General features: G+C 59.5%; 1 protein-coding gene across 1 annotated transcript; it reads right to left on the bottom strand.

Moving 5' to 3' along the window:
* Positions 1-228: 228 nt before the first annotated feature.
* On the bottom strand, positions 229-25,854 carry LOC148590462 (eukaryotic initiation factor 4A-I-like; the record flags this gene model as incomplete). The annotated part of the gene is given in 11 exon segments (XM_088539016.1): positions 229-369; positions 371-380; positions 1,096-1,175; positions 1,759-1,848; positions 2,378-2,515; positions 4,121-4,264; positions 8,884-8,993; positions 14,573-14,741; positions 18,851-18,990; positions 23,704-23,836; positions 25,801-25,854. Coding segments are annotated over 11 exon segments (1,203 nt in total), but the record flags the coding sequence as incomplete, so codon positions are not given.
* Between the last annotated feature and the right edge of the window lie 248 nt (positions 25,855-26,102).

Genomic DNA, 26,102 nt, shown 5'->3' with positions numbered 1-26,102 from the left:
AGCCCGGACACCTGGGCCCCTTCCCGGACGCCTGGGCCCCCCCGCGAGGGGTGGGGGGAGGGGAAGGGGATGGGGGGCGGGGTGAAAAGGGGCCGAAACTCGTTTTCCGCCTCCCCCCACGAGGGGTTTTTATTCCAAAAAAGCCCAAAAAAAAAGGGAAAAAAATAAAAAATAAAAATAAAACAACCCGAAAAAACAACCACCGGGCGGGCGGGGGTCCCGGGGCCCCGGCGCTCAGATGAGGTCGGCCACGTTGAGCGGCATCTCCTCGATGGACGTGTTGTAGAAGGTCTCGATGTCGCGCAGCGTCCGCTTGTCCTCCTCCGTCACCATGTTGATGGCGACGCCCTTGCGGCCGAAGCGGCCGCCAGCGACCGATCCTGGCGGGAAGGACGGGGGTCGCTCGGACGCCGGGGCCCCTTCCCGGACACCTGGGCCCTTTCCCGGACGCCTGGGCCCTTCCCGGACGCCTGGGCCCCTTCCCGGACGCCTGGGCCCCCTTTTCTTCCTCTCCTGGGCCCCCCTTCGCACCCCAAAACAGCTGGATCCCACCTGGACACCTGGATCGGCCCCTCCCGGACGCCTGGGCCCCCCATTCCCATTCCCAGACACTGGAGCCCCCCATTCCCAGACACCAGGACCCCCCCATTCCCGTTCCCGGACACCAGGGCCCCCCATTCCCATCCCCGGACGATGGGGTCCCCCATTCCCATTCCCAGATGCCAGGACCGCTCATTCCCATTCCCAGACACCAGGTCCCTTCTCCCAGACTCCAGGGTCCCCCATTCCCAAACACTGGAGCCCCTCGTTCCCATTCCCAGCATTCCCAGACACCAGGACCCCCCCTTTCCTGGATGCCAGGGCCCCCATTCCCATTCCTGGACACCAGGTCCCCCCTTCCCATTCCTGTGCCCGGACGCCAGGGCCCCTGGCTCCCATTCCCGGCCCCCCTCATTCCCGTCCCCATTCCCATTCCCGTTCCCGTCCCCATTCCCGTTCCCCTTCCCATTCCCGTTCCCCTTCCCATTCCCGTCCCCATTCCCGTCCCCATCCCCATTCCCATTCCCGTCCCCATTCCCGTTCCCGTTCCGGTACCGGTGGATGTAGTTCTCCCGGTTCGTGGGCAGGTCGTAGTTGATGACCAGGGAAACCTGCTGCACGTCGATACCCCGGGCCTGGGGGGGGACACGGGGGGACATTAGGGGACATTGGGGACATGGGGGGTCAGGGGGGACATTGGGGACATGGAGGGACATTGGAGGACATTGGGGACACTTGGGGACACAGGGGGGGGTCAGGGAGGACATTAGGGACACGGAGGGACATGGAGGGACATTGGGGACATTAGGGGACATTGGGGATATTAGGGGACATTGGGGACACGGGGGGGCACGGAGGGACATTGGGGACATTAGGGGACATTGGGGGGGTTGTTGGCAGACAGGGGGTCACGGGGGGGGTTGTGGTGTCACCCCCCCCCCCAACACGGCCCCGTCGCCCCCCGCTCTTCCAAGGAGCTACAATCCGGCCCAGCAGGGGGCTGGGCGGAGAGGGATCCTCCTTGGGGCCCGCCCGGACGCCTGGGCCCTTCCCGGACGCCTGGGCCCCTTCCCAGTTTCCTGGGCCCTTCCCGGACGCCTGGGCCCTTCCCGGACTCCTGGGCCCCTTCCCGGACGCCTGGGCCCTTCCCGGACGCCTGGGCCCTTCCCGGACGCCTGGGCCCCACCCCGGACGCCTGGGCCCTTCCCATGGTCTCACCAGCAGGTCGGTGGTGATGAGGACGCGGCTGGAGCCGGAGCGGAATTCCCGCATGATGACGTCACGCTCCTTCTGATCCATGTCACCGTGCTGGGAAAGGGGACACGGGGGGGGGGGGGGGGGGTGTCAGGAGCGGCCGGGGGTCCCGGCGTCCGGGTGTCGCGGGACCCCCATGTCCGGGTGTCATGGAACCCCCGCATCCGGGTGTCGCGGAACCCCCGGTGTCCGGGTGTCGCGGGACCCCCGGTGTCCGGGTGTCACGGAACCCCCGCATCCGGGTGTCGCGGAACCCCCGGTGTCCGGGTGTCGCGGGACCCCCGGTGTCCGGGTGTCACAGAACCCCCGGTGTCCGGGTGTCGCGGAACCCCCGGTGTCCGGGTGTCACGGAACCCCCGTGTCCGGGTGTCACGGAACCCCCGCGTCCGGGTGTCGTGGAACCCCCGGTGTCCGGGTGTCGCAGAACCCCCGGTGTCCGGGTGTCACGGAACCCCCGTGTCCGGGTGTCACAGAACCCCCCGTGTCCGGGTGTCACGGAACCCCCGTGTCCGGGTGTTGCGGAACCCCCGTGTCCGGGTGTCGCGGAACCCCCGGTGTCCGGGTGTCGCGGTGTCCTGCGCACCATGGCCGACACGGTGAAGTCCCGCGCGTGCATCTTCTCCGTGAGCCAGTCGACCTTGCGGCGGGTGTTGATGAAGATGACGGCCTGGGTGATGGTCAGCGTCTCGTACAGGTCGCACAGGGTGTCCAGCTTCCACTCCTGTCACGGCAACAGGCAGCGGCGGCGTCAGCAACAGCCGCCCGCGGCCGCCCCGTCACGCGGAGGCGGCTGCTGCATCATCTGGCATCTCCCACCGTGTCACCCGGTGTCACCTGTTGTCACCTGTTGTCACCCGGTGTCGCCCCCCTGCATCACCCGGTGTCACCTGTTGTCACCCGGTGTCACCCACCTGTCCCCTGTAGTTACCTGGAGTCGCCCCCTTGTCACCCGGAGGCACCCGCTATGTCAACCGGTATCACCCGGTGTCACCCCCGGTCACCACAACTGTGTCACCCGGGATGATCCGGTGTCACCTGGAGTCACCCGCCTGCGCCGCCTGTTGCTACCTGGAGTCACCCCCAGTATCAACCGCTACCACCTGGTGTCACCTAGAGCCACCCCCTGTCACCTGGGGTCACCCTGAGCTACCTCCCCGTCACCACAACCTCTGAGACACCAAACGGCGTCACCCGGTGTTCGCCTGACAACACCCGGCATCGCCCGGCGTCACCCGGCGGCGTCACCCGGCCGGTTCCGCCTGTCCCCCCCGCTCAGGGGCCGGCCCCACGGCACCGGGGGTGGCCCATGGTTCGGGGGGCGGGGACACAACCCTCGCTCTGCCCTGGGGACACTGCGGGGGGGCCACGGGGCGTCCCGCAAATCCAAGGCCCAGGTGGGCGGCTGTAGCCGGGCGGCTGTAGCCCTCTGTGGCTGTAGCCTGGCCTAACTGTAGCCCGCATAGCTGTAGCCCCAACTGGCTGTAGCCCCACACAGCCACAGCCAGACAGCTGTAGCCCCATGTGACCACAGCTGTACGGCTGCAGCCCCGTGCGGCTGTAGCCCCATATGGCTGTAGCTGTGCAGCTGTAGCCTCGTGTGGCTGTAGCCCCACATGGCCGTAGCCCCGTGTGGCCATAGCCCCATACAGCCGTAGCTGTGCAGCTGTAGCCCTGTGCAGCTGTAGCCCCACGCAGCTGTAGCTGTGCGGCTGTAGCCCCATACGACTGTAGCCCTGTGCGGCCGCAGCCCTGTGCAGCTGTAACCGTGCGGCTGTAGCCCCATGTGGCTGTAGCCGTGTGGCCATAGCTGCGTGGCTGTAGCCCTGTGTGACTGTAGCCCCATACAACTGTAGCTGTGTGGCCAGAGCCCTGTGCGGCCGTAGCCGTGCGGCTGTAGCCCTGTGCGGCTGTAGCCCCATGCAGCCGTAGCCCTGTGTGACTGTAGCCCCATACAACTGTAGCTGTGTGGCCAGAGCCCTGTGCAGCCGTAGCCCCATGCGGTTGTAGCCCCGTGCGGCTGTAGTCCCGCGTGGCTGTAGCTGCCTGACTGTAGCCCCGTGCGGCTGTAGCCGTGCGGCTGTAGCCCCATGCGGCCGTAGCCCTGTGTTGACTGCAGCCCCATACGACTGTAGCCGTGTGGCCAGAGCCCTGTGCAGCCATAGCCGCCTGGCTGTAGCCCCGTGCGGCTGTAGCTGTGCGTCTGTAGCCCCGCGCGGCCGTAGCTGCCTGGCTGTAGCCCCATGTGGCCGTAGCCATGCAGCCGTAGCCCCATGCGGCTGTAGCTGCCTGACTGTAGCCCCGCGGCTGTAGCCCCGCGCGGCGGTACCTCGCGCTCCACGTTGATGTAGAACTGCCGGATGCCCTCGAGCGTCAGCTCCTCCTTCTTGACCAGGATGCGGATCGGCTCCCGCATGAACTTCTTGGTGACCTCCAGGACGTCCAGGGGCATCGTGGCCGACAACAGCACGACCTGGGGACGGGGACGTCACCGCGGGGCCACCACCGCGGCCGAGGGACCCGAAACCGCAGCAAAGGGACCCAAAACGGGACCTGGGGGGACCCAAAGGCACCCAAAACTGAGCCAAAGGGACCCAAAATGGGACCTGGGACCCTGGGGGACCCAAAACTGCAGCAAAGGGACCCAAAACGGGACCTGGGGGGACCCAAAATGGGACCTGGGGGGACCCAAAGGCACCCAAAACTGAGTCAAAGGGACCCAAAATGGGACCTATAACCTGGTGGGACCCAAAATGGGGACAAAAGGGACCCAAAATGGGACCTGGAACCTGGGGGGGACCCAAAATGGGGACAGGAGGGACCCAAAATGGGACCTGGAACCTGGGGGGACCCAAAACTGCAGCAAAGGGACCCAAAATGGGGACAAGAGGGACCCAAAATGGGACCTGGAACCTGAAGGGACCCAGAGGGACCCAAAACTGAGTCAAAGGGACCCAAAATGGGACCTGGGGGGACCCAAAACTGCACCAAAGGGACCCAAAACGGGACCTAGGGGGACCCAAAGGCACCCAAAACTGAGTCAAAGGGACCCAAAATGGGACCTGGGACCCTGGGGGACCCAAAACTGCAGCAAAGGGACCCAAAACGGGACCTGGGGGGACCCAAAATGGGGACAAAAGGGACCCAAAATGGGACCTGGGGGGACCCAAACGCACCCAAAACTGAGTCAAAGGGACCCAAAATGGGACCTGGGACCCTGGGGGACCCAAAACTGCAGCAAAGGGACCCAAAACGGGACCTGGGGGGACCCAAAACTGCACCAAAGGGACCCAAAACGGGACCTAGGGGGACCCAAAGGCACCCAAAACTGAGTCAAAGGGACCCAAAATGGGACCTGGGACCCTGGGGGACCCAAAACTGCAGCAAAGGGACCCAAAACGGGACCTGGGGGGACCCAAAACGGGACCTGGGGGGACCCAAAATGGGGACAAAAGGGACCCAAAATGGGACCTGGGGGGACCCAAACGCACCCAAAACTGAGTTGAAGGGACCCAAAATGGGACCTAGAACCTGGTGTGGACCCAAAATGGGGAGAAAAGGGACCCAAAATGGGACCTGGAACTTGGGGGGGACCCAAAATGGGGACAGGAGGGACCCAAAACGGGGCCTGGGACCCGGGGGGACCCAAAACTGCAGGAAAGGGACCCAAAATTGGACCTGGGACCTGGAGGGGACCCAAAATTGGGACAAGAGGGACCCAAAATGGGACCTAGAACCTGGAGGGACCCAAAATGGGGACAAGAGGGACCTGAAACTGAGTCAAAGGGACCCAAAATGGGGACAAGAGGGACCCAAAATGGGACCTGGGACCTGGGGGGACCCAAAACCGCAGCAAAGGGACCCAAAATTGGACCTGGGACCTGGAGGGGACCCAAAATTGGGGCAAGAGGGACCCAAAATGGGACCTAGAACCTGTGGGGACCCAAAATGGGGACAAGAGGGACCCAGAATCAGGGCCGAAAAGGAGGCAAATGGGCCTAAAAAGCACCAAGAATGACCCAAAATGGAGCCAGAAAGAGCTAGGAAGGACCAAGAGGGACCCAGAACCCCCTGGAGGGGACCCAAAGGGACCCAAAAAGGGACCGAGAGGGACCTGGGACCCCCGGGACCTAGAAGACACCCCAAATTGGGCCAAAAGGACCTAAAAGAGCCCCAAAAGTAACCCCAAAAATCTAGAAAGGACCCAGGAGCCACCCAGAGGGACCCGGGACCCCGTGGGACACGGAAGGGACCCAAAAAACCCAGAACTGGCCCCAAAACGGAGCCCGGAACGACCTGAAATGGCCCCAAAAGGGACACGGGGGGGACCCAGACGCCACCCGGGGACCCCGAGGGGACCGGGGACCCCCCAGGACTGACCCAGAGGGACCTGGGACCCAAAGGGATCCAGAGGCACCTGGAGCGGCCCGGGGGGCACCTGGAAGGGAGCAGGAAGGGAGCCGGGGAGCCCGAAACGGAGCGGACCGGCCCCAAAACGGAGCGGACCGGCCCCAAAACGGAGCGGAACGGCCCCAAAACGCCCCAAAACGACCCCAAAACGGAGCGGAACGGCCCCAAAATGGAGCGGACCGGCCCCAAAACGCCCCAAAATGCGCCCGGAGGGAGCGGGAGAGCCCCAAAGCAGCCCAAAACGGCCCCAAAACGGAGCGGAACGGCCCCAAAACGGAGCGGAACGGCCCCAAAACGCCCCAAAATGCGCCCGGAGGGAGCGGGAGAGCCCCAAAACAGCCCCAAACGACCCCAAAATGGAGTGGAACGGCCCCAAAACGCCCCAAAATGCGCCCGGAGGGAGCGGGAGAGCCCCCAAACAGCCCCAAACGACCCCAAAACGGAGCGGAACGGCCCCAAAACGCCCCAAAATGCGCCCGGAGGGAGAGGGAGAGCCCCAAAACAGCCCAAAACGACCCCAAACGGCCCCGAAATGGAGCAAAACGACCCCCAAATGGCCCAAATGGCCTCAAAACGCGCCCGGAGGGAGCGGGAGAGCCCCAAAGCAGCCCAAAATGGAGCGAAACGGCCCCAAAACACACCCAGATGGAGCAGGAGGGGCCCAAAAGAGGCCAAAATGGCCCCAAAACGGAGCACAATGGCCCCAAAACGGCCCAAAGCAGCCCCAAAACGCACCCAGAGGGAGCGGGAGAGCCCAAACCGCCCTAAATACCCCCAAAATAGCCCCAAAATGGCTCAAAACGGCCCCAGAATGGGCCCAGAGGAACTGGGAGAGCCCAAACAGCCCCAAAACGGCCCAAAACAGCCCCAAAACGGCCCTGGGGACCCACGAGAACAAAAGGGCCTCGAGAATCACCAAAAAACCCAGAACGGCCCCAAAATGGGACCCAACCTGCCCCCAGGAGCGCCAAAACAGCCCAAGAGCCCCCCAATTACTGTGTGACCCCCCCGACCCTCCAAATTGCCCTAAAAACCCCAAAATGCCCCTCCGAAAACCCCAAAAAGGCCCCGAGGCCCCCAAAATTGCCCCCATGCTTCCAAGACCCCCCCCAAAAACCCACTTTGTGCCCCCAAAACGGCCCCCAGGACTTCCCAAAAGACCCCAAACACCCCAAAATTACCCTAGACCCCCCAAAAGGGCCCCCAGGACCCCCCAAATTACCCCAGACTCTCTAAAAGACCCCAAATGCCCCCAAAACAGCCCCCAGGACCCCTAAAATGAACCCAAACCCCCCAAAAGGGCCCCCAGGACCTCCCAAATTACCCCAGACCCCCAAAATGACCCCAAATCCCTCCAAAATGGCCCCCAGGACCCCCAAACCCCCCAAAAGGGTCCCAGGACCCCCTAAATGACCCTCAGGACCCCCCAAATTCCCCCAAAACGGCCCCCAGGACCCCCAAAATGACCCCCAAATCCCCCCAAATGACCCCCAACCCTCCCCAAAGGGTCCCAGAACCCCCAAAATGACCCCAAGCCCCCCCAAAAGATCCCAGGACCCCCTAAATGACCCCCAAATCCCCCAAAATGACCCCAGAACCCCCTAAATGACCCCAAAACCCCCCAAATTACCCCAGGACCCCCTAAATTACCCCAAACCCCCCAAAGGGCCCCTGGGACCAACTGAAACGGCCCGGGGCCCCTTAGAGCCCCCCAAAAGGGTCCCAGGACCCCCAAAATGACCCTCAGGACCCCCCAAATTCCCCCAAAACGGCCCCCAGGACACCCAAAATGACCCCAAACTCCCCAAAAAGGGTCCCAGGACCCCCCTAAACGACCCCAAACCCCCAAAATGACCCCAGACCCCCCAAAATTACCCCCAAGCCCCCGAAAGGGCCCCAGAACCCCCAAAATGACCCCAAGCCCCCCAAAAAGGTCCCAGGACCCCCTAAATGACCACTGAACTCCCCAAAAGGGCCCCAGAACCCCCCAAAAGGCCCCAAAATGTCCCAGGACTCCCTAAATGACCCCCAAATGCCCCAAAATGACCCCAGGACCCCCAAAATGACCCCAGGACGCCCTAAATTACCCCAAACCCCCCAAAGGGCCCCTGAGACCCCCTGAAACAGCCCAGGGCCCCTTAGAGCCCCCCCAAAGGGTCCCAGGACCCCCAAAATGACCCCAAGTCCCCTAAAAAAGGTCCCAGGACCCCCTAAATGACCCCAAAGCCCCAAAATTACCCCCGAGCCCCCAAAAGGGTCCAAGAATCCCCCAAATGACCCCAAAATGGCTCAAAAGGTCCCCAAAAAGGTCCCAGGACCCCCTAAATGACCCTGGACCCCCTAAATGACCCCGGACCCCCTAAATGACTCTAAACCCCCAAAATGACCCCAAACCCCTCAAAATCACCCCAGACCCCCCAAAATTACCCCAAATCCCCCCAAATTACCCCAGACCCTCCCAAAGGGCCCCTGGGACCCCCTGAAACAGCCCAAGGCCCCTTAGAGCTCCCAAAAGGCTCCAAAAAGCACCCCAAAAGGCTCCAAAAAGCGCCCCAAAAGGCTCCAAAAAGCGCCCGAAACGCCCCAAAACGACGCCCCGAAGCGGCGCAGCGTGTCCCCGTGTCCCCCCCCGTGTCCCCATAGTGTCCCCCGTGTCCCCATCGTGTCCCCCGTGTCCCCAACCTGCGTGTTCCCGCTCAGCTTCTGGAAGATGTCGTAGATCTGGTCCTTGAAGCCCCTGCTCAGCATCTCGTCGGCCTCGTCCAGCACGAACATCTTGATGAACTTGGGGGCTGGGGGGGTAATTAGCGATGGGGGGGTAATTAGTGAGGGGGGTAATTAGGGAGGTGCCTGAGGAGGGTTTTGGGGGGGTTTTGAGGGGATTTTGGGGGTTTCGGGGCGGTTTTTGGATGGTGAAGGAGGGTTTGGGAAGGCTTCATCCAACACCAACGTCTTGATGAACTTGGGGGCTGGGGGGGTAATTAGTGTGTGTGGGGGGGTAATTAGTGAGCACGGGGGGAATTAGTGAAGTCCCCAAGGGAGGTTTTGGGGGGAATTGAGGGGATTTTGGGGGGAATTGAGGGGATTTTGGGTGTTTTGGATGGTGAAGGAGGGTTTGGGGAGGCTTCATCGAACATCAACATCTTGATGAACTTGGGGGCTGGGGGGGTAATTAGCAAGCGGAGGGGGTAATTAGTGAGGGGGGTAATTAGGGAGGTGCCCGAGGAGGGTTTTGGGGGGATTGAGGGGATTTGGGGGGGGATTGAGGGGATTTTGGGGGAATTGAGGGGATTTTGGGTGTTTTGGACATGGTGAAGGAGGGTTTGGGGAGGCTTCATCCAACATCAACGTCTTGATGAACTTGGGTGCTGGGGGGGTAATTAGTGTGTGAGGGGTAATTAGTGAGCGGGGGGTAATTGGTGAGATGGGGGTTAATTAGGGAAGCCTCCAAGGGAGGTTTTGGGGGGAATTGAGAGGATTTGGGGGGAATTGAGGGGATTTTGGGTGTTTTGGATGGTGAAGGAGGGTTTGGGGAGGCTTCATCGAACATCAACATCTTGATGAACTTGGGGGCTGGGGGGGTAATTAGCGACGGGGGGGGTTAATGAGCGAGGGGGGGAATTAGGGAGGGGGTTTGGGGGAATTGAGGGGATTTTGGGGGTTTTGAGGGGATTTTGGGGCGGTTTTTGGATGGTGAAGGAGGGTTTGGGGAGGCTTCATCCAACACCAACGTCTTGATGAACTTGGGGGCTGGGGGGGTAATTAGCGATGGGGGGGGTAATTGGTGAGATGGGGGTTAATTAGTGAAGCCCCCAAGGGAGGTTTTGGGGGGAATTGAGGGGATTTTGGGGGGAATTGAGGGGATTTTGGCTGTTTTGGATGGTGAAGGAGGGTTTGGGGAGGCTTCATCCAACACCAACGTCTTGATGAACTTGGGGGCTGGGGGGGTAATTAGCGACAGGGGGGGTTAATGAGCGAGGGGGGGAATTAGGGAGGGGATTTTGGGGGGAATTGAGGGGATTTTGGGGGGTTTTGAGGGGATTTTGGGGGGTTTTGGGGCGGTTTTTGGATGGTGAAGGAGGGTTTGGGGAGGCTTCATCCAACACCAACGTCTTGATGAACTTGGGGGCTGGGGGGGTAATTAGCGATGGGGGGGTAATTGGTGAGATGGGGGTTAATTAGTGAACTCCCCAAGGGAGGTTTTGGGCGGAATTGAGAGGATTTGGGGGGAATTGAGGGGATTTTGGGTGTTTTTTGGATGGTGAAGGAGGGTTTGGGGAGGCTTCATCCAACATCAACGTCTTGATGAACTTGGGGGCTGGGGGGGTAATTAGCGATGGGGGGGGGGTAATTGGTGAGATGGGGGTTAATTAGTGAACTCCCCAAGGGAGGTTTTGGGGGAATTGAGGGCATTTTGGGGGAATTGAGGGGATTTTGGGTGTTTTGGATGGTGAAGGAGGATTTGGGGAGGCTTCATCGAACATCAACATCTTGATGAACTTGGGGCTGGGGGGTAATTAGCGATGGGGGGGGTAATTGGTGAGATGGGGGTTAATTAGTGAACTCCCCAAGGGAGGTTTTGGGGGAATTGAGAGGATTTGGGGGGAATCGAGGGGATTTTGGCTGTTTTGGATGGTGAAGGAGGGTTTGGGGAGGCTTCATTCGAACATCAACATCTTGATGAACTTGGGGGCTGGGGGGGTAATTAGCGATGGGGGGGGTAATTAGTGAGGGGAGTAATTAGGGAGGTGCCTGAGGAGGGTTTTGGGGGGGTTTTAAGGGGATTTTGGGGGGAATTGAGGGGATTTTGGGTGTTTTTTGGATGGTGAAGGAGGGTTTGGGGAGGCTTCATCCAACACCAACGTCTTGATGAACTTGGGGGCTGGGGGGGGTAATTAGCGACGGGGGGGGTTAATGAGCGAGGGGGGGAATTAGGGAGGGGGGGTTGGGGGGAATTGAGGGGATTTTGGGGGGTTTTGAGGGGATTTTGGGGGGTTTTGGGGCGGTTTTTGGATGGTGAAGGAGGGTTTGGGGAGGCTTCATCCAACACCAACGTCTTGATGAACCTGGGTGCTGGGGGGGTAATTAGTGTGTGTGGGGGGGTAATTAGTGAGGGGGGTAATTGGTGAGATGGGGGTTAATTAGTGAAGCCCCCAAGGGAGGTTTTGGGGGAATTGAGGGGATTTTGGGGGGAATTGAGGGGATTTTGGGTGTTTTGGATGGTGAAGGAGGGTTTGGGGAGGCTTCATCGAACATCAACATCTTGATGAACTTGGGGGCTGGGGGGGTAATTAGCGACGGGGGGGGGTTAATGAGCGAGGGGGGGAATTAGGGAGGGGGGTTTGGGGGGAATTGAGGGGATTTTGGGGGGTTTTGAGGGGATTTTGGGGAGTTTTGGGGCGGTTTTTGGATGGTGAAGGAGGGTTTGGGGAGGCTTCATCCAACACCAACGTCTTGATGAACTTGGGGGCTGGGGGGGTAATTAGCAATGGGGGGGGTAATTGGTGAGATGGGGGTTAATTAGTGAACTCCCCAAGGGAGGTTTTGGGGGGAATTGAGAGGATTTGGGGGGAATTGAGGGGATTTTGGCTGTTTTGGATGGTGAAGGAGGGTTTGGGGAGGCTTCATCCAACACCAACGTCTTGATGAACTTGGGCGCTGGGGGGGTAATTAGCAAGCGGAGGGGGTAATTAGTGAGGGGGTAATTAATGAGATGGGGGTTAATTAGTGAACTCCCCAAGGGAGGTTTTGGGGAAATTGAAGGGGTTTGGGGGCATTTTGGGGGTTTTAGGGTGTTTGGGGGGATTTCTGGGGCTTTCGGGGGCATCTGGGCAATTTCCAGGGTTTTGGTCCATTTCCAACATTTTGGGGTGTCTGAGGGGATTTTGGGCTGATTTCCGGTCGTTCTGGGTGTCCAAGCTGATTTTGGGGCCTTTTCTGGGTATTTTGGGGGTGTCCAAGCTGTTTTTGCAGCCGTTTATGGGTTTTGGCGTGTGGGAGGGGATTTTGGGGCCATTTCCAGAATTTTGGGGCTGTTTCCGGGGTTTTTGGTGCTGAGCTGCTTTTGCAGCCATTCCCTGCTGTTTCGGGGCCGTTTCCTGGGTTTTTGGGGTGTCCGAGGTGGTTTTGGTGCCATTTCCCGGGTTTTTGGGTCCTTTCCCAGAGCTTTGGGGTGTCTCAGCTGGTTTTGGGGCCATTTCCAGGATTTTGGGGCTCTCCGACCTGGTTTTGGGGCCATTTCCCCGGTTTTGGGGCTCTCCGACCTGGTTTTGGGGCCATTTCCCAGGCTTTGGTGCTGTCTGAGCTGGTTTTGGGGCCATTTCCTGCCTTTTTGGGGCCATTTCCCAGGTTTTGGAGCTGCCTGAGCTGGCTTTGGGGCCGTTTTCCCTGGTTTTGGGGCTGTTTCCTGGGTTTTTCGGGTATCCGAACTGGTTTTGGGGCAGTTTCACAGGTTTTTGGGGCACCGAGCTCATTTTGGGGTCGTTTCCCAGGTTTTGGGGCTGTCCGAGCTGGTTTTCGGGGCCGTTCCCCGGATTTTTGGGGCCGTTTTCCCCGTTTTTGGGGCCGCTCTCAGGCTCTGCGTCGTGATCAGCCCCGTCGCGGTGGCCCTGGTGGCCCCAGCAGGACGCGGGGACCCCGGTGGCCCCGGGGGGTCATGTGACACGCATGGGTCATCACCGAGCGGCCAATGGGGATGCAGGGGGGTCAGGTGACACGCACGGGTCATCACCGAGCAGCCAATGGGGACGCGGGGAGGTCATGTGACATGCATGGGTCATCACCGAGCAGCCAATGGGGACCCAGGGAGGTCAGGTGACACGCATGGGTCATCACCGAGCGGCCAATGGGGACGCGGGGAGGTCATGTGACATGCATGGGTCATCACCAAGCGGCCAATGGGGACGCAGGGGGGTCATGTGACACGCACGGGTCATCACCGAGCGGCCAATGGGCACGCAGGGGGGTCATGTGACACGCACGGGTCATCACCGAGCGGCCAATGGGGACGCAGGGAGGTCAGGTGACACGCATGGGTCATCACCGAGCGGCCAATGGGGACGCAGGGGGGTCATGTGACACGCACAGGTCATCACCGAGCGGCCAATGGGGACGCAGGGAGGTCAGGTGACACGCACGGGTCATCACCGAGCGGCCAATGGGGACGCGGGGAGGTCAGGTGACACGCACGGGTCATCACCGAGCGGCCAATGGGGACGCAGGGGACAACTGGGGACCCCTTGGGGCCACCCCGGAATAGCTTGGGGACATGGGGACACAATGGGGACACAATGGGGACAATAGGGACAATGGGGACAAGGAAAGGGCCACCCAGTGACACGAGGGGGACACAATGGGGACACAATGGGGACACAATGGGGACAAGGAAAGGGCCACCCAGTGATACAAGGGGGACACAAGGGGCCTCCTAGTGACATGAGGGACCGTGGGGGGACATGAGGGGACAATGACAGGCCCCTAGTGACATGTAGGGACATGAGGGGACCAATGAGGGACCTGCTGGTGACACGAGGGACCACATGGGGACACAAGGGACCGTGTGGGGACATGAGGGGACCAATGGGGGATCCCTAATGACATGAGGGACTTTGTGGGGACACAAAGGGACCAATGAGGGGCCTCCTGGTGACACAAAGTGACAAGAGGGGACAACAAGGGGCCCCTAGTGACACATGAGGACATGAGGGGACACATGGGGACCAATGAGGAACCTCATAGTGACACAAGGGGACAACGAGGGGCTTCCTAGTGACATGTGCGGACATGAGGGGACACGAAGGGGCCAACGAGGGGCCTCCTGGTGACACGAGGGACCACGTGGGGACACGAGGGGACCAATGAGGGGCCTCCTGGTGACATGAGCGACCACGTGGGGACACAACGGACCATGTGGGGACACAAGGGGACCAATGAGGGGCCTCCTGGTGACACAAGGGGACATGAGGGGACAACAAGGGGCCCCTAGTGACACATGAGGACATGAGGGGACACATGGGGACTAATGAGGGGCCTCCTGGTGACATGAGGGACCATATGGGGACGCGAGAGACCCTAATGACACAAGGGACCGTGTGGGGACACAAGGGACCAATGAGGGGCCTCCTGGTGACACAAAGTGACAAGAGGGGACAACGAGGGGCCCCTAGGGACATATAAGGACATGAGGGGACACATGGGGACCAATGAGGAGCCTTCTGGTGACACAAGGGACCGTGTGGGGACACGAAGGGGCCAACGAGGGGCCTTGTGGTGCCATGTGGGGCCAAATGTGAAGCAACGAGGGGCCCCCGAGCGCCGCGTGGTGGCACTTGGGGACACTCGGGGACACTCGGGGACACCGGGGGACACTCACAGAGGTAGCGGCGGTTGAGCATGTCGAAGACGCGGCCCGGGGTGCCCACGATGATGTGGGGAGCCTCCATCTGCAGCTTCTGCACCTCGGCGCGCACGTTGGTGCCCCCGATGCAGGCGTGACACGAGGCGCCCATGTAGTCCCCGAGGGCCATGACCACCTTCTGGATCTGCAGGGGGGAGTCCAAAGGGAGCCGGTCCGGAACGGGCCGAAACGGCCCGAAACGGCCCAAAATACACCCAAACGGCCCCAGAACGGCCCAAAACGGCCCAAAATACACCCAAACGGCCCCAAAGCACCCCAAAATCCACCCAAACGGCCCCAAAACGCCCCAAAACGGCCCCGAAACGGCCCAGAACGGGAGCGGAACGGCCCGGAACGGCCCCGGAACACCCCAAAATGGCCCCAAAACGGCCCAAAACAGCCCCGGAACGACCCAAAATGGCCCCAAAACGTCCCTGGAACGGCCCAAAACGGCCCCGGAATGCCCCAAAATGGCCCCAAAACGGCCCAAAATGGTCCCGGAACGGCCCGAAACGGCACCGAACACCCCAAAATGGCCCCGGAACGCCCCAAAACGGCCCAAAACGGTCCCGGAATGGCCCAAAACGGCCCCGGAACGCCCCAAAACGGCAAAACGGCCCAAAACAGTCCCGGAATGGCCCGAAACAGCCCCGGAACGGCTCAGAACGGCCCGGAACGGCCCAGAACGGCCCAAAACGGCACCGGAACGCCCCAAAACAGCCCTGGAACAGCCCAAAACGGCCCCAGAACGGTCCCGGAACGGCCCGAAACGGCCCCAAAATGGCCCAAAATCCACCCAAAGGGCCCCAAAGCGCCCCCAAACGCGCACGTTGGTGCCCCCGATGCAGCGTGACACGAGGCGCCCATGTAGTCCCCGAGGGCCATGACCACCTTCTGGATCTGCAGGGGGGAGTCCACAGGGAGCTGGGCCGAAACGGGCCGAAACGGCGCCGAAACGGCCCAAAACGGCCCAAAATACACCCAAACGGCCCCAGAACGGCCCAAAACGGCCCAAAATCCACCCAAACGGCCCCAAAACGCCCCAAAACAGCCCCGAAACGGCCCAGAACGGGAGCGGAACGGCCCGGAACGGCCCCGGAACACCCCAAAATGGCCCCGAAACGGCCCAAAACGGCCCAAAACAGCCCCGAAATGTCCCAAAATGGCCCAAAACAGGCCCGGAACGACCCAAAATGGCCCCAAAACGTCCCTGGAATGGCCCAAAACGGCCCCCGGAATGCCCCAAAATGGCCCCAAAACGGCCCAAAATGGTCCCGGAACGGCCCGAAATGGTCCTGGAACGGCCCGAAATGGTCCTGGAACGGCCCGAAACGGCACCGAAACGGCCCAAAATACACCCAAATTGCTCCGAAACACCCCAGAATGGCCCAAAATACACCCAAATGGCTCCGAAACGCCCCAGAATGGCCCAAAATACGCCCAAACGGCCCCAAAACGCCCCAGAATGGCCCAAAATACACCCAAACGGCCCCAAAACACCCCAAAACGGCTCTGAAACGGCCCAAAATACACCCAAATCGCTCCGAAACACCCCAGAATGGCCCAAAATACACCCAAATGGCTCCGAAACGGCCCAGAATAGCCCAAAATACACCCAAATGGCTCTGAAACGCCCCAAAACGTCCCAAAACGGTCCGAAACGGCCCAAAACAGCCCCAAAATATACCCAAATGGCTCTGAAACGGCCCAGAACGGCTCCAAAACGACTCCAAAACGGCCCAAAACGGCCCTAAACGGCCCAAAACGGCCCCAAAATACACCCAAATGGCTCTGAAACGGCCCAAAACACCCCAAAACCAGCCCAAAATACACCCAAACAGCCCCAAAGCGCCCCAAAACGGCCCCAAAATGGCCTCAAAATACACCCAAACGGTCCCAAATGGCCCCATAGCGCCCCCAAAACACCCCAAAACGGCCCAAAATACACCCAAATGCCTCTGAAAGGCCCCAAAACGGCCCCAACACACACCAAAACGGCCCGAAATACACCCAAATGGCTCTGAAATGCCCCAAAACAGCCCCAAAACACTCCAAAATACCCCAAAATACACCTAAACGGCCCCAAAACATGCCAAAACCAGCCCAAGCCATCCCAAAATGGCCCTAAACTGCCCCGAAACACCCCATGTAGCCCCTACAGCCCCTCCATATGCCCCAAAAAGCCCCTATAGCCCCCAAACATCCCATATCTCTTCCCTATAGCCCCCCAAAAGCCCCTATACCCCCCAAAAGGCCCCTATAGTCCCTACAGCCCCCAAAGGGCCCCTATAGCCCCCAAAGGGCCCTTATAGCCCCCAAAGGGCTCCCAAAGAGCCCCTATAGAGCCCCCAAAAGCTCCTGTTGCCTCTGAACGTCCCATATCTCTTCCCTATAGCCCCCAAAAAGCCCCTATACCCCCCAAAGGGCCCCTATAGCCACTATAGCCCCCAAAGGGCCCCTATAGCCCCTATAGCCTCCAAAAAGCCCCTATAGCCCCCAAAGGGCCCCTATAGCCCCCAAAGGGCCCCCAAAAGCTCCTATACCCTCCAAACATCCCATATCTCTTCCCTATAGCCTCCAAAAAGCCCCTATAGCCCCCAAAGGGCCCCTATAGCCCCCAAAGGGCCCCCAAAGAGCCCCGATAGTCCCTACAGCCCCCAAAGAGCCCCTATAGCCCCCAAAGGGTCCCTATCTCTTCCCTACAGCCCCCAAAGGGCCTCTATAGCCCCAAAAGGGCCCCTATCTCTTCCCTATACCCCCCCAAAGAGCCCCTATAGCCCCCAAAGGGCCCCTATCTCTTCCCTATAGCCCCCAAAGAGCCCCTATAGCCCCCAAAGGGCCCCCTACAGCCCCTCTACATGCCCCAAAAAGCCCCTATACCCATCAAACATCCCCTATACCCCCCATACATCCCCTATCTCTTCCCTATAGCTGTAGAGCCCCCAAAGGGCCCCTATAGCCCCCAAAGGGCCCCTATCTCTTCCCTATAGCCCCCCCAAGAGCCCCTATAGCCCCCAAAGGGCCCCTACAGCCCCCAAAGGGCCCCCTACAGCCCCTCTACATGCCCCAAAAAGCCCCTATACCCGCCAAATATCCCCCATCTCTTCCCTATAGCCGTAGAGCCCCCAAAGGGCCCCTAGAGCCCCTATAGCCCCCAAAGAGCCCCTGTAGACCCCAAAGAGCCCCCAAAGGGCCCCTATAGACCCCAAAGGGCCTCTACAGCCCCTCTACATGCTCCAAAAAGCCCCTATAGCCCCCAAACACCCCCTATCTCTTCCCTATACCCCCCAAAGAGCCCCTATAGTCCCTGTGTAGCCCCTACAGCCCCTCTATATCCCCCAAACAGCCCCTATACCCCCTAAACATCCCCTATCTCTTCCCTATGGCCCCCAAAGGGCCCCTATAGCCCCCACGCAGCCCCCATAGCCCCCAAAGGGCCCCTATAGCCCCTATAGCCCCCCAAAGGGCCCCTATATAGCCCCCAAAGGGCCCCTATAGCCCCCACGCAGCCCCCATAGCCCCCCAAGGGCCCCTATAGCCCCTATAGCCCCCCCAAAGGGCCCCTATAGCCCCCAAAGGGCCGCTATAGCCCCCACGCAGCCCCCATAGCCCCCAAAGGGCCCCTATAGCCCCTATAGCCCCCCAAAGGGCCCCTATACCCCCCAAAGGGCCCCTATAGCCCCCACGCAGCCCCCACAGCCCCCAAAGGGCCCCTATAGCCCCTATAGCCCCCCAAAGGGCCCTATAGCCCCCAAAGGGCCCCTATAGCCCCTATAGCCCCCCAAAGGGCCCTATAGCCCCCAAAGGGCCCCTATAGCCCCTATAGCCCCCCAAAGGGCCCCTATAGCCCCCACGCAGCCCCCATAGCCCCCAAAGGGCCCCTATAGCTCCCAAAGGACCCCTACAGCCCCCAAAGGGCCCCCTACAGCCCCTCTACATACCCCAAAAAGCCCTTATACCCCCCAAACATCCCCTATCTCTTCCCTATAGCCCCTATACCCCCCAAAGGGCCCCTATACCCCCCAAAGGACCCCTATAGGCCCCTAAGGGCCCCTATAGCCCCTATAGAGCCCCTGTGCCCCGGGCATGAAGCGGCGCCGGCACGGCCGCGGGCGCCGGGATGAGCCGGGACCGTCGCTCTCCCCCCGCCGGATTCGGGCGGGCGCCACCGGGGGGCGCCCCCCTGCCCAGGCGGCGGGGGGGGCCCCTATAGATCCCCCTATGGATCCCCCCCCCGCCCCGCGCTATAGGTACCTGCTGGGCCAGCTCGCGCGTGGGCGCCAGCACCAGGGCCTGCGTGGCCTTGAGGTCCAGCTCGACCTGCTGCAGGATGGAGATGGCGAAGGTGGCGGTCTTGCCGGTGCCCGACTGCGCCTGCGCGATCACGTCGTACCCTATAGGGACGTATAGAAACGTATAGGAACCTATAGACTATGTGTAAGAGACCTACGGTGTCTATGGAGCCCATAGAGCCCATAGGGGACACGTGGAGGGGGTGAACGTGGCCGTCTTGCCAGTGCCCGACTGCGCCTGCGCGATCACGTCGTACCCTATAGGAACGTATAGGGACATATAGAAACCTATAGAACACGTCTAAGATAACCACGGTGCCTATGGAGCCCATAGAGCCCATAGGGGACACGTGGAGGGGATGAACGTGGCCGTCTTGCCGGTGCCCGACTGCGCCTGCGCGATCACGTCGTACCCTATAGGAACGTATAGGGACATATAGAAACCTATAGAGAATGTGGAAGACACCTATGGTGTCTATAGAGCCCATAGAGGACACGTGGTGGGGGTGAACGTGGCCGTCTTGCCGGTGCCCGACTGCGCCTGCGCGATCACGTCGTACCCTATAGGAACGTATAGAAACGTATAGGAACCTATGGAGCATGTGTGAGGTACCTACGGTGCCTATGGAGCCCATAGAGCACATAGGGCATATGTGGAGATGGTAAACGCAGCCATCTTGCCGGTGCCCGACTGCGCCTGCGCGATCACGTCATACCCTATAGGAACGTATAGAAACGTATGGAGCACGTATAGGGGACGCACAGTGTCTATGGAGCCTATAGAGCCCATAGGGGACACGTGGAGGGAGCAAACGTGGCCATTTTGCCAGTGCCCGACTGCGCCTGCGCGATCACGTCGTACCCTATAGGAACGTATAGGGACATATAGAAACCTATAGAGAATGTGGAAGACACCTATGGTGTCTATAGAGCCCATAGAGGACACGTGGTGGGGGTGAACGTGGCCGTCTTGCCGGTGCCCGACTGCGCCTGCGCGATCACGTCGTACCCTATAGGAACGTATAGAAACGTATAGGAACCTATGGAGCATGTGTGAGGTACCTACGGTGCCTATGGAGCCCATAGAGCACATAGGGCATATGTGGAGATGGTAAACGCAGCCATCTTGCCGGTGCCCGACTGCGCCTGCGCGATCACGTCATACCCTATAGGAACGTATAGAAACGTATGGAGCACGTATAGGGGACGCACAGTGTCTATGGAGCCTATAGAGCCCATAGGGGACACGTGGAGGGAGCAAACGTGGCCATTTTGCCAGTGCCCGACTGCGCCTGCGCGATCACGTCGTACCCTATAGGAACGTATAGGGACATATAGAAACCTATAGAACACGTCTAAGATAACCACGGTGTCTATGGAGCCCACAGAGCCCATAGGGGATATGTGGAGATGGTGAACGTGGCCGTCTTGCCGGTGCCCGACTGCGCCTGCGCGATCACGTCGTACCCTATAGGAACGTATAGGGACATACAGAAACCTATAGAACACGTCTAAGATACCCATGGTGTCTATGGACCCCATAGAGGACACGTGGAGGGGGTGAACGTGGCCATCTTGCTGGTGCCCGACTGCGCCTGCGCGATCACGTCGTACCCTATAGGAACGTATAGAAACGTATAGGAACCTATGGAGCATGTGTGAGATACCTACGGTGCCTATGGAGCCCATAGAGCACATAGGGGACACGTGGTGGGGGTGAACGTGGCCGTCCTGCCAGTGCCCGACTGCGCCTGCGCGATCACGTCGTACCCTATAGGAACGTATAGAATCGTATGGAACACGTATAGGGGACACACGGTGTCTATGGAGCCCATAGAGCCCATAGGGGACACGGGCAGTGGGTGAACGTGGCCGTCTTGCCGGTGCCCCGACTGCGCCTGCGCGATCACGTCGTACCCTATAGGAACGTATAGAAACGTATGGAACACGTATAGGGGACGCACAGTGTCTATGGAGCCTATAGAGCCCATAGGGGACACGTGGAGGGGGGCGAACGTGGCCGTCTTGCCGGTGCCCGACTGCACCTGCGCGATCATGTCGTACCCTATAGGAACGTATAGAAACGTATAGGAACCTATGGAGTATGTGTGAGATACCTATGGTGCCTATGGAGCCCATAGAGCACATAGGGGACACGTGGAGGGGGTGAACGTGGCCGTCCTGCCGGTGCCCGACTGCGCCTGCGCGATCACGTATAGGACCCTATAGGAACATATAGAAACGTATAGGAACCTATGGAGCATGTGTGAAGTACCTACGGTGCCTATGGAACCCATAGAGCCCATAGGGGACACGTGGAGGGGATGAACGTGGCCGTTTTGCTAGTGCCCGCCTGCGCGATCACGTATAGGACCCCATAGGACCATATAGAACCTATATGTACATCTGATACCTATAGAACACGTATAGGTGACAACCCCTATAAAACCCATAAAAGCTATAGAATATACAGAGACAATGTGGCCAACTGCACCTGCGTGGCCAGACCCTATAGAAACTATAGGGTGCAATGGGGAGGGGGCGTGAGGGGCCGTTCCAAGCGTTTTGGGGGATTTCAGGCATTCCCAGGCACCGTTTTGGGGTGAATTCCTGACATTTTGGTAGCTTTGATGGAGGACAAGATGCGTTGCGGGGCGGGGACCCGTTTTGGGGGGAATTTGGCTGGTTTTGGTACCCCTTTGATGCAGGGCAGGATGGCACCATGGGAAGGGGGGACAGGGGCCGGTTCCAGGGCGCCGTTTTGGGGGGATTTGGGGCATTCCCGGGCACAGTTTTGGGGAGATTTTGGCCATTTTTGGTACCTTTGAAACAGAGCAAGATGACACTTCGGGGAGGGGGAGCAGGGGCCCATTCTGGGCACCATTTTGGGGATATTTCGGCCGTTTTGGGTACCTTTGATGCAGGGCAGGATGGCGCTGCAGGAAAGGGGCACAGAGACCCATTCCGGGCAGCATTTTGGGGCGATTTCAGCAGTTTTTGGTACCTTTGATGCAAGGCAGGACAGCACCATGGGAAGGAGGCACAGAAGCCCATTCCGGGCGCCATTTTAGGGATATTTCGGCCGTTTTGGGTACCTTTGATGCAGGGCAGGATGGCACCACAGAAATGGGATACAGAGGCCCATTCCGGGCGCAGTTTTGGGTGAATTTCCAGCGTTTTGGGTACCTTTGATGCAGGGGAGGATGGTGCCACAGGCAGGGGACACGGGACCCCATTCTGGACATCATTTTGGGTGAATTTCCCCCGTTCTGGGTACCTTTGATGCAGGGCAGGATGGCGCTGCAGGAAGGGGGTAGAGAGACCCATTCCGGGTGCAGTTTTGGGTGAATTTCCACCCTTTTGGGTACTTTTGATGGAGGGCAGGATGGCACCATGGGAAGGGGACACAGGGGCCCATTCCGGGCAGCGTTTTGAGGGGATTTCAGGCGGTTTTGGGTACCTTTGATACAGGGCACGATAGCTCTGCAAGAAAGGGGTACAGGGACCCATTCTGGAAGTCATTTTTGGGGGATTTCAGCTGGTTTTGGCACCTTTGGTGCAGGGCAAGATGGCACCACAGAAATAGGGCACAGAGAGCCATTCCTGATGCAGTTTTGGGTGAATTTCCCCCGTTTCGGATACCTTTGAGGTAGGGCAGGATGGCGCCACAGAAAAGGGGTACAGAGGCCCATTCTGGACGCCGTTTTGGGTGAATTTCCAGCATTTTGGGTACCTTTGATGCAGGACAGGATGGTGCCGCAGGAAAGGGGCACAGGGACCCGTTCCAGGCCCCATTTTGGGGGAATTTCCTACGTTTCGGGTACCTTTGATGCAGCGCAGGATAATGCCATGGGTAGGGGGCACAGGACCCCATTCTGGACATCATTTTGGGGGGATTTTAGCCATTTTCGGTACCTTTGATGTAGGGCAGGATGATATCACAGGAGGAGGATGAAGCAGCCTGTTCAGGGCAGCATTTTGGGGGGATTTCAACTGGTTTTAGTACCTTTGATGCAGGGCAGGATGGCGCCACAGAAAGGGGGTACAGAGGCCCATTCCAGGCCCCATTTTGGGTGAATTTCCCCCGTTTTGGTATCTTTGATGCAGGGCAGGATGGCGCCATGGGCAGGGGACACAGGAGCCCATTCCAGACACCATTTTGGGGGAATTTCAGCTGGCTTTGGTACCTTCGATGCAGGGCAAGATGGCGTCACAGAAAGGGAGTACAAAGGCCCATTCCAGGTGCTGTTTTGGGTGGATTTCCCCTGTTTCAGGTACCTTTGATGCAGGGCAGGATGGCGCTGCAGGAAGGGGGCACAAGGGCCCATTCCAGGCCCCATTTTGGGTGGATTTCAGCCGATTTCGGGTACCTTTGATGCAGGGCAGGATGGTGCCGCGGGCAGGGGGTACAGAGGCCCATTTCGGGCGCTGTTTTGAGTGAATTTCCCCCGTTTTCTGTACCTTTGATGCAGGGCAGGATGGCGCTGCAGGAAGGGGGTACAGAGGCCCATTCCGGGCGCCGTTTTGGGTGGATTTCCCCCGTTTTGGTACCTTTGATGCAGGGCAGGATGGCGCTGCAGGAAGGGAGCACAAGGGCCCATTCCCGGCCCCATTTTGGGTGGATTTCAGCCGTTTTCGGTACCTTTGATGCAGGGCAGGATGGCGCCACGGGCAGGGGGTACAGAGACCCATTCCGGGCGCCGTTTTGGGGGGATTTCTGCTGTTTTTGGGTACCTTTAATGCAGGGCAGGATGGCGCTGCAGGAAGGGGATACAGAGGCACCGTTTTGGGGGGATTTCTGCTGTTTTTGGGTACCTTTGATGCAGGGCAGGATGGCGCGCTGCTGGATGGCCGACGGTTTCTCGAAGCCGTACGCGTAGATCCCGCGCAGCAGCGACTCCGACAGGTTCATGTCGTCGAAACTGTCCACGATCTCGTTCCAGTTGCTCTGCGGGGACAGAGCGGCTCCAGCGGGGCGGCCAAATGCCCAAAAACCCCCTAATTCCTCCCAAAATACCCTCAAATACCCCCCAAAACCTTCCAAAACCTCCCCAAAAACCCCAAAGCCTTTCAAAAACCTCCCCAAAACCCTTAAATGCCCCCCAAAACCTTCCAAAAACCTCCCCAAAACCCCCAAATCCCTCCCAAAATACCTTCAAATGCCCCCCAAAACCATGCAAATACCCCCAAAACCTTTCAAAAACCTCCCTAAAACCCTCAACGCCTTCCAAAAACCTCCCCAAAACCCCCAAATCCCTCCCAAAATACCTTCAAATGCCCCCCAAAACGCTCCAAATACCCCCCAAACCTTTCAAAAACCTCCCCAAAACCCTCAAATCCAGCCCAAAATACCCTCAAATCCCTCCCAAAATACCAAATACTCCCCCCAAAACCTTCCAAATCCCCCCAAAACTCCCCATTCCCCAAAACCTTTCAAAAACCTCCCCAAAACGTTCCAAATCCCCCCAAAACCTTCCCCAAAAACCTCCCCAAAACCCTCGAACGCCCCACAAAACCTTCCAAATCCCCCAAAATGTCGCCAAATACCCCCAAAACCTTCCAAATCAGCCCAAAACCTCCCTGAATCCCCCCAAAACCTTCCAAAAACCTCCCAAAACCCCAAATCCCCAAAATCTTTTAAAAACCTCCCCAAGCCCTCAAATCCCTCCCAAAATACCCTTAAATCCCCCCCAAAACCTTGCAAAAACCTCCCTAAAACCTCCAGATCCCTCCCAAAATACTCTCAAATGCCCCCAAAACCTCTGAATCCCCCCAAAACCTTTCAAAAAGCTCCCCCAACCCCCCAATCCCCTCCCAAAATACCCAAAACCTCCCAATCGCCCCGAAATCTCCCAAATCCCCCTAAAACCTCCCCAAACCCCCAAATTCCTCCCAAAACACTCTCAAATGCCCCCCAAAACCTTCCAAAACCGCCCAAAACCTTTCAAAAAGCTCCCTAAAACCCCCAGATCCCTCCCAAAATACTCTCAAATGCTCCCTAAAACCTTCCAAATCCCCCAAAACCTTCCAAAAATCTCCTCCAAACCCTCGAATTCCTCCCAAATTCCCCCAAATGTCCTCCAAAACCTCCGAATCCCCCAAATGTCCCCCAAAACACCATAAACCTCCCCAAATTCCTACTGAAACCCCTCTAAATTACCCCCAAATCTCCCAAATTCCCCTAAAACTGCCCCAAAACCCCCAAATTCCCCCAGAATCACCCCAAAACACCCTCCAAAGGGACCCTAATGCCCCCAACGATTTCCTAGAGCTCCCAAATGCCCCAAGAAACCCCCCAAAACCCCCAGATGCCCCTTGGGACCCCCTGGAGATGCCCCAGACCCCCCAAGGGCCCCGGGACCCCCCAAACTGCCCCCAAAGGGCCCCGGACCCCCAAACTGCCCCCAAAGGGCCCCGGGACCCCCCCAAACTGCCCCGGGACCCCCCCAAACTGCCCCAAAGGGCCCCGGGACCCCCCCAAACTGCCCGGGACCCCCCCAAACTGCCCCCAAAGGGCCCCGGGACCCCCCCAAACTGCCCCGAGGCCCCATGGGAGCCCCAGGACCCCCCCAAAATCCCAGAACCCCCCTCGGACGCCCCTAAACCCCCCCAACCCCCCTCCAAAGCCCCCGGACAACTAAAATGGATCCTGAAGCGCCAAAATGGCCGCCAAAATAACCTAAAATGGCCTCCAAAGCATCCTAAATAGCTGGCAAAATCCCCCAAAATGCCCTAAAATCACCAAAAATGGCTCCCAAAACCCCCAAAGGGCCACAAAAACCACCCAAGACGGCCCAAAATCACTCAAAATGGCCCCAAAACCCACTCAAAATGGCCCCCCAAAGCCCCGCCCCTGAGCACAAAACGCTCCCGGAAAGGCCCCAAAACCCCGCGGATTCGCCCCAAACTCACCTCGATGACGCCATCGGGGTCCATCCCCTCGGGGCCATTGTCTCGGGGTCTACCGGAAAATGGGGGGGGGGGGGGTCACAACCGTTTCCGGTCGCCCGTCTGACCCGGAAGCCGCCCCCCACCCCACCCCGCTTCCTTCCGCTCCGCCGCCACCGCAGGCTCATGCACGTGGTGGGGGCCGCTAGGCCGCGCCGGAAGTCCCGCCTCCGCCTCCCGCGCGCGGCCAATGGGCGGGCGGCGGTGACGTCAGCGCCGCGTGCGGGACAATGGGACGCGCCCAAGGGGGGGGGGGCTCCATGGAC

The sequence above is a fragment of the Tinamus guttatus genome, unplaced genomic scaffold (assembly GCF_059628265.1).
Source record: "Tinamus guttatus ecotype Peru unplaced genomic scaffold, ASM5962826v1 Tinamus_guttatus_pri_ptg001324l, whole genome shotgun sequence".
NCBI lineage: Eukaryota > Metazoa > Chordata > Aves > Tinamiformes > Tinamidae > Tinamus > Tinamus guttatus.
This window is presented reverse-complemented; position numbering and strand designations above follow the sequence as displayed.